Below are 15738 nucleotides of genomic sequence, written 5' to 3' on the forward strand. Positions count from 1 at the left end.
ATATATTGCGTGCATTTGTGCAATGCCCCGATTTTGCGTGGTTGAAATTGTCTGAAGCCTTCAAGCTGTTGTGTACCGTGTAAATAAATGTGTAATTTAACATGTAACCGAAAGTAATGTCCATTTTGGTGTATAAAATGAGTTTAATAAATACCTTCTAACAATTAAAGTAGGATGCATCCCTTCTGAAAGCAGTAACAATTTTAGGCCCGACATTTTGGCAAAGGCGCTTTGTCCATTACAAATGCGTATTCCGCGGGCAAAATCATTCACTCGTTTCATGGTTAGTGCAAACGACTAAAAATAAATTTATACAAATTCAACAAATACTAAACTGTCTCTATGTCGGCTTACGGAAAACACGAGAACAATCGATCACTGTCGTTTGAAAGCAACAATCATATGGGCCGAAAACTTATTATTTTTAATTAAGTGTGGTGTCATCGATAAGCGCTATAATAAGCTCTGTACCTCTATCGAGCGGTAGCAATATCTTGTGAACAGGACTCGTTTCTCAATTTCGTAGTAGTGTAGTGAGTTTGTATTCTAATAAGCACTGGAAGTACTAAAGTATTTATATGTTACTACTCCTTATATATGCCTATTGTTTACCTAAAGACCGTTACTTAAATCGTATGTCCCCTTTCACATCAGTGTCATGGTAAAAAGGCTGGGTATTCTCCGCCCATATGTGTTTTTGCTAGCAGAAAAAGTCAAGGAAAATCTTAGGGATACCGTATGTAGGCTATTTGTCTAAATGGAGCTTTTTAAGGGGTGGGGTTGGTAAGACTGAAACAAATGATTTTTGCATAGACTTTACGAAAAAAGCATACCACAAAGCCTTGGCTAATTGGCACATGTCTGTTTTTGCTAGCAGAAACAAGTCAAGAGAAAGTACAACTCAATATAGCCTATACCCTACCAACCGTCCGAAGTGTAATATATAATATTACAAGAATAAACTGGTGAATAACCCTATTTATGATGACCCAATTAATTTCACAAACCACCCTAAAAAAATCCCCTGGCAAAATATACGACAAGCGCAACCCCTTCTAGTTTGACTGTTAAAACCGCCGAATTTAACGCAAAATTGTGTGAACTCTGTCTAACTTATGCGTAGATAAACATACTTAAGAAGAAATTAAGCTTTAGGCCATGACCGTTGAAAAGTATTTAGGCCTAAGGTTATCGCGATGGCTCTCGCTATTTGTTGCGATCTTTTGCATCACACATCCGCCGTCTGATGAACAAACTAACAATTTATAGATATTTAAATTATATTGTTTGTACATTTAAAAAAACGTTGAACAGTCATATGCTGAAGAACGTTAGTATACAGACACGGTTAAACCTTTCATTTGTAACAGAGCTACCAAGAACGACCTTTGCTCGTCGACCCCGAATACTGCATCGTGGCCAACAAGCGGGGCGGAGGGTCCCTTGAAAAAACCTTGACTTCAAAAGGTTTGAGACTTGAGCAACTCTGTTGTAAACGATACTCGTAAGCCTATTTCTACTATTTGCCAAAACAATTTTTGTTCACAAAACAGAATTTTGAGTATATTCCAAAAATCGATCCAACTTATTAGTATTCGGACAGTCAAAGATGGTTAATTATTATATACTCACAAAACTTTTACTCTAGGCCTAAAATGGTAGGGTTAGGTGACGATAAATGCATTAAACAGATTATTAGGTTAAAAATCATTCATAACTAGCTATCGGTAAACCAAGTAAAAAAATCTTTGTAGAAGCTAAAAGCCAGTGTAAGGTATGATTTGCGTTTTAAAAGTAGCGAGTATATTTAGACAATTATGTGTATACATAAGTTGTACAATACGTTAAAACTTTTGACACCACCCCTTAAAACAATATTGCGATTTATACTTGGGTTGATTAGTACGATTCCCCACCTACAGACGTTTTAGACAACAACTAACTAAAAATAAAGCGTTTTGTATAAAACCAAAAATAACCGAGAAACGAGGAACAATATAGAGAATAACATTGCAATGGTGTTCTAAAACGTAATGATTTAAGAGAAATTGAACTTATACAAGATTTTAGCTTAGAATCTGAAAAAGCACACACAGTAAGTAGTAACGCGAAATGTCACATATATGTATGTGGGTGTATGTGTACTGTGTACAACCTATACTTCGTGCGACTACGTACAAAAAAATAGGAGATAGGAAGACACAATTAAACATAGAGCAATATGCAAGAACCGAAATCTGACAACATTAAAATATCACTGGCGCCATAAATTTCCTAACAAATCAAAAATTCGGATCAAGATTTAAATAAATATATTTAAGCTAAAAAGTTTGTGTATGTGTATTCAAGACAACAAATGTAAGTTTAACAGAAAAAATACATAGAAAAAAAAGCGGGTGTATCATTGCAGTGATTAACATCGTTGAGGTCAAAATTAAATAAATTTATTTCAAAATAGCAGTTCAGAACAAGTTCAGTTTTTTGATTGTCAACTTTCTTGGAAAAAAAAAAGTAAAAAAAACAGCATTACACAAAATATTTATCTAAATTGCACTAAATAATTAAATATCTTGATTAGAAAGAGAAATGCATAACAAATGAACATTTCCAGAAGCACACATCCTCATGCAACACAGAATTTTTACATGAAACTTTTTGTTTCTAAAATTAACTATAATTGCTATTAAATACAGCAGCCTTGGCAGGTGACATTAATCCGCAAATCTGTATAGGTTTTACAAGGCAATAAACCATCTTACAGAAAATGGCAACTTGATGCTAGCCATAGGTAGCAAGCAAAAACAATGATCTAATATTAGCACTAAGCTGAAATAAATTCCACTATCCGAAGTAACACTTTCTAGGCAAAGAAAACAGTCTATGATGTAGAAGCGCCATCATGTGGTTTCATAACATCAGGAAGTTCAGGGGGCATTGAATAGTCCTCAACATAAATCGATTCCATAACACCTTATGTAGATAAAAACAAATTTTATTGAAGTACACTGTTTATATTAAGACTTTGGATTAAATAATACGGACTCTCTTTAAAATTTAATTTTTCTAAAAATAGGGCCAAACCTCATTTTCACCTTTTTTGTATTTTCTCAAAAAAGTCATTAAAGTATCAATTCTGTTAGTTTGAATAAATTGCTTTCAGTGTGTGAGAAAAATTTCTTTAAATCCTGCTTATTGTGTTGTCAATATAAATAAATATAATACATGGTGCCATGTAACATTCATCAAAAGTGTTGAGATGACTTAAGTAAAGTTTTGCTCTGTTTTCGACGTTTACTTAAAATTTTACTTTTTTTAAATGACTAAACATATTAATTTTTTGGCAAAACTTGACTCTTTAAAGCAGGGTTCAGCAACCTTTGGCTAGTCGTGGGCCTGACCCAAAATCAGAAATGTCTCGGCGGGCTGTAATAAATTTCAGCTGTTACTTCTGTTAAAACGCATAGTTTTGAAAATTTCATTATAAAATTTTTAATCAGGGGTAGACCTATGATCTTTTGCAAATGAAAATGGGCCTAATTAGACAACAATATTTAAAGAAAGGTTGTGTTTGTTTGGCTTAAATTTAAAGTCAGGACAGCGTCATGAAATAGTTTTTCTTTTTGTTAGATATTTTATAAGACTGAATCAATGGGAAATGTAGAGGAGTAGCCTAAATAAGAAGTGTAGTGGGTTGGTTTAAAGTAATTTTCAAACCATCAATATATTTTTTCAAAAAAAAATGAGTGGAGCATTGTTTCAATTTAAACTAAATAAACACACATTTTAGTTGTTGAAGGCTAAAATTTAGAAACAATTCTTAAGTACATATGGATATTAGTATAAATCCAAAAGCAGTGCAGGTAGTTTTCGTAGGCGAGAAAACTTAGAACTGTCCACAGCTCCTTGATGATTTGTCACAATGTGCTCTGTGGGCTTTATGACAACATATATTTCCTTTGTTAAAAATATTTATTTTTATCCAAAATGTGGTCCTTACGTCCTAATATAGCACATAAAAAGCTTGACATTTTAAACAGGTTACACTCTCTCCATATTGACATATTTGCATTTTTGGTTAATATTAGTTTACAATCTTTCCATAAAACACATACGAACAGTTTTAAAAAACAGTTCGGTTTTAAATAGTGCATATCGAAAAAAAGATTTTTTGGTAATTATCTAGTAAGTTTAACCATTTGGTATAGGTGCAGTAAATGTTAGTTTATTAAGTGATTAGATCAGGATGATTTTAAACAACCAGCAACATTATTTGTGTTACCATTGTTATCAGATCAGAAAAAATTATTAATATATTATACTGAAGGGTACAACAAAGTGAAAAGTAACAAGGCAGGTGTTTTTTATTCAAGGCTATTATTTATTTAATTATTATATGAGTTTATAAACTAACCGACTACCTACATATAAAATGCCAATATCACTTTGCTATGTTAAATGCTTAGCTACATCCTTATTTCAGTTTTGCGATGCATTTAAACAAAATGCTTATATAGGTTGGGTATGTAGCCTCTACACACTTTTAATAGTTTTAAAAATAAACACAGGATAAGGTTTATTTTTTATTAACAGACTGTATTATTGTAAGGCATATGCATGTAAAGGGTAATGGCATACCAATAAAAATCATGCTAATTTTATGTCAAATTTTGACCTAAAAATATAGTTTTTTGACAAAATTTTGACCTATTAGAAATACATTGATCTAAACAACATTTTGTTGTTTTAAACTGCCTCATTGTGAACAGTTATACAAGGTAAAAATAATTGCAGAAAATTAACAAAGACCTAGCATATTAGGAAATGGGATAATTGTAAATCACACATGAAAACAGAAAGCAAATACTGTTCAATACATTTGTCCAAATCAGTGATACATAACGATCTGAAGCAAAACCGAAGTTTGAACTGAACTTATCTGATAAACTAGGCCTGGGTGGTTAATTCTGCCGGCTCATGTATGCCGTATATTGCTCTAATGAAGATATAATATAGTTAAAATGTTGTTGAATATAATTCGAAATTAACTTTTTTGATAAAATTTTAACTTAACGAATTTCAAAAAGCTCAGTATAGTTTTTTTAATTTTGTGAACGACTTATGTGCATTTTAATTTTATTCACTTATAATAATTTTGATAAATTTTAACAAAATTTGAATGTCAAAAAATATGCGCCCTAGACATCACTAATTAAATATATATATATACATTATTACTATATGTCTCAATTAAACGCAAGAAGTAAACTTAATCAAGATGATAGGTTTGTCAACAAGACACGTGGAAGAGATTACCAAGCCTATATGGTAGTAGTTAGTGGACTTTGACCAAGTACCATCTACCTTTCAGCTAAGTGCCAATAACCCTAGAACAATCTTTACAACGCTCTGGTATTAACTAGACTTGTGTGTTTAAAAACCAAAAGGTTTAAATGATTTGACAATTAAAATACTACACAAAGTCACCTTGTACTTATCAAAACAATGTTCTTTACATGCCTTAAAATTCAGATTGAAAACATTTTTTTAAATATTTTATCCCACAATAGCTATTGCATATCGGTATAGTGTTGCCAATATTAGACTAAACAAACTTAAATGTCAAAACATGGGAATAATAGTAAGAAGTCCATACCAAAATTATTCTATAGTAAAATAAAAAAATGATTGCAATAAAAACATACCGTCAACAATCACAGCCAAATTGAGTTGTGCAGGTTCTTGTGCTTTAGCATTTTGTTGTGAAAAGCTGCAATCTGCCAATGTGCTTTCATCCTGCAATTTCTATAATAATCAAGAATACACAAATAAATATATGAACCAAATAAAAAGTACACATTTTTCTAAATGCAAGACAACTTTTTTAATACCTAGATACTTATGACCAGTTAGAATAATCAGACTTACTTTACTAATTAAGTTGTTTCAGTCAGATTTAAACTATTAGCAACAGTTTTAGTAAAAAAATATGATAGTGTTTGTTTGTAGTTTTATTGAAAACTTAGCAACTTGCCAACCAAGTGCATTGTAATCTTGACAAGTGTTAAATATCGAGTAAAGTTCACAAAAGCATAAACAACCACAGCCACAACAGAAATTACACATTTAAATAAAATCGAAAACAGAGATAAGTATAAAATCAAGTAATTAATTATTCCTTATGCAAGCATAGGTTTAAACAAGATAAAAAAATGCCATTAGCTTTTTGAAGGCTAATGTGCAAAACAATCTGAGAAAAGTTTATAGCATTGTTGACAATGTTAAAACCTATGGTTCCAGTAGTCATCTGTTATATACTCTTAGGTTTAACCTTTTTGTTGTGGGTAGGGTTTTCATTATTTGCAGTGAAGCGACTAGAAAAACATACCAAGAGTGTTGCTCTAATTGTGGAAGAATTGTCATTGAAGCACATACATTTGATGTAAATACATTTTGTGGTCCTAAAGCGAAAATACAGGACATAAAGTGGGCGCGTCTGTTAAGAAACCTCATAAAGATGTCATTAACAATAAATCAAATAGGTAGAGGCCTTTTGTATAAATATATTGTGTAAAATGATATGTTTAGTAAACAGGAAATCTATGTTATTGTATGCATGGCTTCTTACATACATTGTACTTTTTACAGATAGGCCCTCTAAAGTGAATGAGCATGGGATCTAATTAGATGTCGGAACAAAATGATGAAATTGAATTGTGCAATGGTAATATTTTTCACTACCTCCAGTGTTAACCTAACATTGTTTGAAAATTAACCTTCACCAAACCAACCTAGAATCGAACAAGTAGCGATACTATGAATTGCATTGGGTGTCGGCTCAAAGTCAATATTATTAGACAACCCTACACACAATAACGCAAATCCCACAGGAAAAAAAAAGAGGTTTCAAAATCCAACACAAACAAGTTTTGCAAGATGGGATAACTATATATAAATATATATTATGGCTAGGACTGAGGGAACTTGGGTTCCTATCTACTAAACTAAGAATTCTTACTAGCAAAAAAGCAATTTTGGTCAAACCAAAATAACAAACTTGATAGGAACAGGTCAAAACATCAAAAGCAGTCAAATAAGTGGCAAAAAATACCATAAAAATCAAACCATAAAGCGGCAAACCTTGTTGCTTGTTACTTCAAATAGCACTTGACTCTCAGGTGGCACTTTCAATATTCCTTCAATCATTTGTTTTAGTTTATAAACAGTTGTAGACGCTTTAGTATCAAGGAAGAGTGTGGTATTTTTTCGACGAATTTGAAGAAAGACTTCCTACAAGAAAACCTTTTTTTATTCAACAATAAATATTAAACAGAATATAAACCAATTGAATAAACACATCGAATAATAAAAAACTACATGCAGAGATGGAAACCAAACTTTTGTAGAGCTACTAATTTTTTATTGCTTTGGCACAAATCAAATTATTTGTCTTTTAAAGTTATAACTTTTATCAGACCACAGCTATGGTATTGCTTCTGTATAAATATATTTACCATACCACAAGACATTAAATTTATAAGCAAACTTTCAGAAATCACAAAATTCTAATGAGTAAACAACATTATGTTGGTCAACATTTGGAACACCAATATAAAAAACATGAGATGCATTATATAGCAACAATGGATATTAGTCACAATTTAAGCTAGAGTGTGACAATAAAAATGTTTCCTTTAAATGCATATTTTTTATAATTGCAAATGTGCACTTATAATATATTTTTTATATATATACATTTTTTTTATATTACTTTTCTAATAAATAATAACGCCTCCTAAGTTTTATATACCGGCTATAGATGTTGAGGATTTAAAGTTAAAATATACCAGTTTAAACCTGATAGGTATTATGGGAAATTCTTAATTTTTTTCATATAACTAGGCACATTTTCTTATAAGTAGTGTCATTTGAATATGATGTTTATTAAATCCGAAGGCCTGTGCAAGTCTTTTCGCATTTCAAAATTTTAAACTTTAATGATTGCTATGTACGGTTAACAAACAAATCAAATTTTGGAGATGTAGTTTACAAAATAATCATACCATAATGCCTCTCTTAAGCAGTGTGCCGCTCTGAGCAAAAGCTTGTTTTTGTTGGTCAACTGGATTGCACAATTCTACATTTGAAGATGGTACTAGAGTAATGATAAAACAAAAACAAAAACCATCATTGCAGAATACATACTTAATGATTTGCATAAAAATTTTCAAGCGTGCCGAGAAACTCTGTGTAAAGCACAATTTTAGCCAACAAAGCCCATATTAAAAGCAATACGAGAATCAAAAATCTCAAAAACACAATATAATCAATAATAATTACAAATTGGGCTGGTACTACAAAACATGTATGCAGGGTAAATAACATAGGTAGTGCAGAAAAATGTCAAACCATTAAGCAAAACAAAATTATAATGTTCAATTTATAGTATAAACATTCTTTAACTCCAAAAGGCAATTATGCATACATCATAAAATCCACTGACAACAAATTTGTGGGTGATTTAATGTATTTTACAAGGTCTTAAAAGTAACAGTCAAATATTACACAGGTAGACAAAAATAAGAAATTAACTTTGGTAAGGTACAATGAAAAAGTAAATTGAAAACTAGGATGTTAAAATAAAATTACCTTTACATATAATTAACAGGCAAGTTGCATGTCATATCAGACAGCAACATTCTTCCAATTAATATACATATATATATAATATATACTTATACATGTAAACCTCTAAATAACAACATCAAGAATATTGTGATAATTTGCATCAAAGTGATAATTGGAGTCAGATTTAATATTTACTTTGTGGATAAATAAGTATTTAGAAGCATGTAGGCATAAGTGTGCAATTAGTAAGCTTGTTTGCTTAATCTGGCTTAATGTACAATATCAAAGTAAGGTTAAACTAATCTTCCAAAATGTGCTTGTACTTAAATATGGAAATATAAATACACAAATTTTCATAAGCTAAAATTTACACGTATGCTATTTTAGAAAGGGTAAAACCTGAGAATACAGGCAATGTTATAACGAATGGTTGTTTAAAATATGGTAGTTTAAATGACTGTTACATACATATATATATATATACACAAATAAAATGACATCAACTAACTGCAACACTTGTCCAGTCAGTTCAACACTTAATTAAAATTTCACCAATAAAAAAGTTTTTTATCATTGTTTTTCTTCGCAGGATTTTAGGGTGAAAATGTAGATCTTGAGATACTTCGCAATTTGCTGGTATGTCTGGACCAAGTATTGAGTAAGATCGACACAAATATGAATAGAGCAAAGCAACAACAGAAAGTACTCATTTAAAATAAATCCAAAATATTGGTTTAAAAAAAGTACCAGTAACCCAATTAAAGATGTGTCTAAAAGCTTTAGTTCACTCCTAGTCATATGAGCCACTACCAATCGGTTGGTCATTTTCGCAAAAACAAAACCCACAAATGTAAGGTACAAAACTGGGTGGTTTTGAAGAATAAGGGTTTTAGATTGGGAGGCAATGCTAAGAACAAAAGCCAAGATGACGGCCATGTTGAAACCTGGTGAAAGAACGCTAGTGTCCGCAACTGTTGCACCATTTTCTCCACAGCCACCACCCAAGATGAGTTTTGCAAATCGTATGTAAGTAATTCCACAGCCTAAGAGCACAAATATGACAGGTATGGCATGCAAGGGATATCCTATTACGGGCAAAACTGTGCTCCAAATGTCTGGGCCAAATATTCCGGAAATAAAAAAAATTGCCATTGAAGATAGTTGTATTTCGGAAACATCAATATAACCAAATGTTAATGAACCTATAACATAGGATGTCCAATGTCCACAGTAAAACGCAACATAGGAGGAGATGCACATGAATGCCATCACCCAACTGTGATGACCCAGTTTCATAGAAATGCTGATTGCAATTGCCACAAACACTGTAGAAATGGAATCACATCCATGGTCAAAAAGTTCACCGAGTGGTGACGAACTTCCTGTCCGCCTAGCTTGCTTGCCATCGATTGCATCTAAGGACTGATATATAAACAAGCAAACCCCATTTACTATGTAAGCCCAGCCAGGGGCAGTTTCTGTTGCAGTTGGGCAGTATAACATAAGAATCACTGCAGTTAAAATGTTTACAATTAGCCCAGCAATCGTGATTGCATTTGGAGCCACCCACATGGGGAATAATTCAACAAGCCATCTCCAGTATACTTGAAGAACTGGTTCAACCATTGAACTTCCGCTGGAACTATATTTATGTTTGTCCAACCTTCTTAGTTGGGCGTTACTTAACACTTCCATGATCCTTAAAATTAGGCGAATTAAGCAAGGTGAATACTAAACAACAAAAAACAAACAGTCAAATATGAATATTAAATACTCTTTTTAATGGCATTTTATAAGGTCAAAGAGTGAATTATCAATCAAATTTCATAGTATTAAACATTAAAATTAAACTCTGACATGTGCATTTTTTGATAGATGTAAACCTTATATAAGAGTTTTACATAAATCTGTAACTGACATGAATACTGGCTGTAACATTTTTCTATTGTCCTTGTCCTGTTCTCGCCTCTTTGTTGGCTATCGGCGGCGTTAAGTTTTTAAAAGTAAACAGCATAGCCCAGCACAGTACACCAATACAACTTCCGGTACTCAGCTACGTCTAGATTAAAACTACGAAATAATACACTCGCCAAGCAGCATTGCTTTGCAGCGTTGGATACAAAAACAACACCAAACTGCTCCTTTGTCCGCTTTTCCCTTTTTGACTGGCCTCGCTGCAGGCAAACGTCCGCTTGTACTAAACCAGCGGTTCTCAACCAGTGGGCCATGGGAACTTTTTAGGTGGGCCAAAGACAAATTAAAAAAAAGCAAGATTTATTCAAAAAAATAGTTTCATTTGTGTCACTACAACTAATTCCATAGGAATATTGGCTTGGGGAGAAATTGAGAAGGAATGTAAATGAACGTAAACTTATTGTTCAGAAGCAAGTATACCTCACTAATACACGGTTGAATAAATAATTTGATTTGATATATGCTCCGCTATTTTTTGTTCTAATCTTTTTTTATAGTTTGTTCTTTGATTTATTGGGCCACAGTATTTTTTTCATTTATTTATTTTTTTTTGTGCAACAAAAATGGGCCAACAAAAATGGAAGAAAGAAAAAAGGTTGAGAACCACTGCAGTAAACACACAAGAGGATTTGCAATGATGGTGTTGCGCAGAGCGGTAGAACATGGATCATTCCGTTGAAGTATGGAATTTTCCGCGCAAGGGCACCTCAATCGAGGTTTTCACCATAGAAGTAGGTTGTAAATACGTTTATACCATTGGTAATTTATAAGCGATTTTAGACCAAAGGAAATATATATTTACCTGGTACACTTACGTTGTGCAAAGACTGGTTATTAAAAAAATGTATATAATAATAATAATGCTTAAAATAACCTTGTTATGGAGGGGGCAATAGAACAAACAAAACGTAGGTAAACAATGTATGGGATTATCGCAAGGTTTTAATCAACAAACATCAGATCAGACCACACTAAATTAACTTTTAATGACCGTTGCGAAATTAAATATTTTCATATCTAGTTTTTATGTCGAACACAATTTAGAAATAGGATGAGTTTATTTGATTAAAACTTTAAAAATCACAATTTATAAAGTTATAAATATAATTGTGTCGTCACAAATCTATTACCGAAAGACGAAAAACCTACAACAGGGTTTGTGACTTTTTATTGACACCCTGGCAGTGTCACCAAATTGCAGACACCTGTCATCAATTCTGTGACATTCTGTCATTGATTCGGTGACACCCTGTTAAAAAACTAGTTGGTCTTGCAAAAATGAGATTGTTAACCGGATTTTATTAAAAAGAAAAATGTTTGATGAAAAAACACTTTATTTCAAGTTAAACCCAAGTAATTTGATGCAATGACTTAAGTCATGTCATTTTGCCTGAAAGACCTTAATATTACTTGACCCACCCTCACCCAAACGCTAACCCGTACCCTAACCCAAACAATATGCGTTGTGGTATGCGGTATTATTTTGTTTTGTTTTTTATGTTATTAACATTTTTGTTGTAAACCATAGTATATTTTTATGGCATTTTATGTTGTTTTTTTATAAATTTGTAAAAAAAGTTATAAATTGTTAAATTTTAATTGCATTTTTGAATATGTTACAGATAAAAACATTTGCCATTTTTTAATACTTTCATGCAATAAACTAGAAAATACTATAAAATATATCCACATGTTTTGTCTTCTACAATTGTGATATCTGGCACCAGAAATCCAGAATAATGGTGATGCAAGTGTTTGATCTGCAATTGTTGGTTGGGCGAGAGAACATAATGGGGGACAAGCCACGTATTTGCATCGAAAGTGTGGAAACTTTCGGGAATAATTTGTATGTTGGTACAAATGACTGCTTCATTCACCACTACAAAATGCATGGGGAAGAAATTGGGGATAGAATGATGATTACTGCTCAGAGACAAAACAAGAAACACCTTGGTATGAGAAAACCTGTAATTCAAATCAAGGCTGCTTTACCACTTAACCAGCTAATCATTAACTGTGATTCCACCCTATTGTTAATTAGCATGTTTGACATGTCTCTTGCCACGACAGTTTCTGGTAAAGTCAAAAACATAAAGCAGTTTTGCTTGAATGAAAGACCAGCTAGCCAAAACCCCTACTCTGTGGAAATTTGTGTAACTTTTCACAAAAAGAAAACCTTGCAAATATTTCATATACTTGAGAATCAAGTTATTCCAATGTATGAAATTTTACTTCCGGAAAATCCGCGTAACATGGACATAGATGAACGTTACATCTGTGTTAGTACAGATTCATCATACATAATGGTGAATTACGAAACTGCTACTCGGCAAGAATTATTCTCATTTTCTGACACAAATAGTTTAAGGAAAATTGTTTCAAAAGTGGGTGCTTCAGAGTTTCTTGTGGCTGCTGCAAGTTCTTTGGCTGTTTTTGTTTCAACAGATGGCACATCCAACCGACCACCAATTCAATGGTCAGAGGGAGTGTTTGCTGCTGGGATAGTTTCTCCATTCATTGTTGCACTTGATGATGAATTTATTACTGTCCACAGTATGATTGATCAGCAACAAAAGCAGACTTTGCCATTTCAAGGTGGCATTTCAGTTCAAAACTGTGACGGAGGCTCAATAGTGATTTGTACCCCAAAAGATGTTTTCATTCTTGTCCCGGTTCCATTACAAAAACAACTAAACAATCTTATTGATAACAAACAAGTTGATGAAGCTTTAGCACTAATTCATGCCTCAAAAAGAAAATTGAAAAAAGATAGATACCACACCCTTCTTCGCAGAGTGCAATGCATGGCTGGTTTTGTGAGGTTTCAGGAGTTTGAATTTGATGAAGCAATGCAACTTTTTAATGATGGAGCATTGGATCCAAGAGAATTAATCTCTTTATTTCCTGGACTTCTTTCAGAAAGTTCAAATTTTAAAAGGACATTTCCTCCTTATCATAATATTGCTGGGATTGTGCAAATGTGTTTAAGTGATAATGCACAAGTTGAAAGTTGTAAAGAGTTTCTTTCATTGTATTTAGAGTTAATTTGTGACCAACTTTTTGCAATTGATGTGAATTGTGATACTGTGCCAAATTTTGTTTCCTCTTCAGATGTTGATAATGTTGATAAGTTTATTGCAGAAGTTTTATTCGCAACTTTGATTGTGTTTGGTCAACTAAAAAGAACCAATGAACTGCAATACTTCATTCAGAAAAAGTCAACACATTGCCAATTAATTGATACATTTACTCAAGAGGATACAAATACCTTAATTTCCAGTCTTAAAAACAATGGCTGTTATCATATTTCAGCATTGTTACAAATCCAATGTGCTGATATTCTGGGCGCAATGTCCACATGGAGGTCTATAGAAATGAAAGAAGTGACAGATGAATCTTTTCCTGGACTCAAATATGTAGCAAATCAATTGGCTAAAAACTGTAGAGACTTGAAAACTTTTTGGGCAAATGCAGAATGGATTTTACAAATTGATCAATCTGCTGGTGTCAGTTTGTTCACCGAATACAACACCTTACCTTCAATACCTCCACCAAACAACATACTGCTTGAAGATGATGTTGTGAATTTTTTGCACCAGTACCCAGAGGCACTGCGAAACTACCTACATTACCTGGTCAGGGAGAGAAACACACAGAAGGAAAAGTATCACACTCATTTAGTAGCACTTTATTTAGAGTCTGTTTTGCAACTTATTTCTAACGAACAGAAGAATGAGGCTGCTCTAATAATTGCTCGCAAAAAACTGCAGGAAATTCTGGACAAATCTGGTCTCTATCGGGTCCACTTAATAATGGGTAAGGTACAAGATGCTGAACTATTTGAGGAACAAGTGATACTTCACAGTAAGCTAGGAGAGCATGAGAAGGCACTGGAAATTCTGGTGCACAAAGTCAGAAATTCCTATGCTGCAAAGGATTACTGCTTAAAACAGGGAAAGAATGATAAACCATTTCTGCAGCAAATGTTTCAAACCCTTCTCACTGTCTATTTGCAAGACATTTCAGCGACCAGGGGCAACACAGGCTCAACAGCCGCTGTGATTGCTCTTCTTAATGAGCATTCTGACGACTTTGATCCGGAAAAGATTCTTCACATATTACCAAGCCACTGGTCCGTGGCAGTATTATCGAGTTATCTTCACAATAGCTTACGCCTGCCACTGCACAGTCGCAAGATTCACTTGATTCAATACATGTTGACCAGGTCGCAGCTTTTACTTACACACAAGCAACACAATAAGCTTCATGCTGCGCCGGTCGTCATGAAAGAGGGCAGGATTTGTCAGGTCTGCAATCGCGTCATTTCCGAAGGACCATTTGCCAGGTACCCGAATGGCGTTACTGTACACGTCCATTGTGCGAAGAACAGACACGTTTGTCCTTTAACTGGAAAGGTTTTTAAAGTGCTTAAACGCCCTGATCAACCGCCAGTTAATGAAATATGTAGCTAAACACGTCGTCTTAATTATTGTCATTTCAGTATATCTAAAATCCGAGTCTTCAATTTGCAGGTGCTTTTGTGATTCGTTACAAATAAGTAGCTTATAATTTGTTCCGTTGATCACCCTCTATATTTAGGTATTACACCATTAAAGAAGAAACCTTAAGTTACCATATGTTAAGTAAAGATTTTTTTCGTTAAAATCGTCTTTGTCATCTTTGCCATAACATATCTGTTCCGTTCGTTTTTTATGTTGACGATCTCGCAATCACTGTTTTTTGTGCAATATTAATTGTTTTATTTTCTCTAATTGTAACATTTTATAATTAGACGAAATATAAAGTTGATACCAGCCGTGAAAAGTGGCAGATGCGTTTGGGCTGTAAGACCTCCCCTATCCTAGTTTAATGTAACCTGTGGCCGCAGATTCTATTAAGCCAAAACTTCCTAAACTTTATTAGGTTTTTTATTTGAAAAAAATACCTGGAATGAGAGCTATTCTGTTTCATATTTTATCACTCACTTTGACTTACTGTAGGTCAGTATATGGCAGACCTGGGCAACATACGGCCCGCGAGCCGGATCCGGCCCGCCAAGCAGTTTATTCCGGGCCCGCGGCTTAATTTCAATAAAATACATAGGCTAAGCGAAAACCAGGGCAAGTTGACAGATCTTGT

The 15738-nt window shown here is 33.3% G+C and overlaps 3 protein-coding genes across 3 annotated transcripts; 1 reads left to right on the forward strand and 2 right to left on the reverse strand.

Moving 5' to 3' along the window:
• Positions 1 to 1434: 1434 nt before the first annotated feature.
• On the reverse strand, positions 1435 to 8234 carry LOC146168909 (elongin-B-like). Its single transcript, XM_083392756.1, has 4 exons — positions 8061 to 8234; positions 7138 to 7287; positions 5703 to 5802; positions 1435 to 2970 (listed from the first exon to the last, which is right to left on the reverse strand). Exons 1-4 carry the CDS (start codon positions 8214 to 8216, stop codon positions 2879 to 2881), a joined length of 498 nt encoding a protein of 165 aa, XP_083248882.1. The 5' UTR covers positions 8217 to 8234; the 3' UTR covers positions 1435 to 2878.
• On the reverse strand, positions 8153 to 10352 carry LOC146168910 (cholinephosphotransferase 1-like). The gene has a single exon (XM_083392667.1). It carries the CDS (start codon positions 10318 to 10320, stop codon positions 9196 to 9198), a length of 1125 nt encoding a protein of 374 aa, XP_083248793.1. The 5' UTR covers positions 10321 to 10352; the 3' UTR covers positions 8153 to 9195.
• Positions 10353 to 12230: 1878 nt separating this feature from the next.
• Positions 12231 to 15366, forward strand: LOC146168911 (transforming growth factor-beta receptor-associated protein 1-like). Its single transcript, XM_083388962.1, has one exon. It carries the CDS (start codon positions 12339 to 12341, stop codon positions 15069 to 15071), a length of 2733 nt encoding a protein of 910 aa, XP_083245088.1. The 5' UTR covers positions 12231 to 12338; the 3' UTR covers positions 15072 to 15366.
• The last annotated feature ends 372 nt before the right edge of the window (positions 15367 to 15738 follow it).

Source organism: Ascidiella aspersa, chromosome 1, assembly GCF_963924565.1.
Source record: "Ascidiella aspersa chromosome 1, kaAscAspe10.2, whole genome shotgun sequence".
NCBI classification, from domain to species: Eukaryota; Metazoa; Chordata; class Ascidiacea; order Phlebobranchia; family Ascidiidae; genus Ascidiella; species Ascidiella aspersa.

Excerpts from the sequence above, each read along its gene's own strand:
- LOC146168909 (XM_083392756.1), bottom strand. The coding sequence starts at position 8,216 with ATGCAAATCATTAAGTATGTATTCTGCAATGATGGTTTTTGTTTTTGT. Across the intron at positions 5,803-7,137 it reads TTGAAGTAACAAGCAACAAG|AAATTGCAGGATGAAAGCAC; the intron begins GTTTGCCGCTTT and ends TGATTATTATAG. Across the intron at positions 2,971-5,702 it reads TTTGGCTGTGATTGTTGACG|GTGTTATGGAATCGATTTAT; the intron begins GTATGTTTTTAT and ends TATCTACATAAG.
- LOC146168910 (XM_083392667.1), bottom strand. The coding sequence starts at position 10,320 with ATGGAAGTGTTAAGTAACGCCCAACTAAGAAGGTTGGACAAACATAAA.
- LOC146168911 (XM_083388962.1), top strand. The coding sequence starts at position 12,339 with ATGGTGATGCAAGTGTTTGATCTGCAATTGTTGGTTGGGCGAGAGAAC.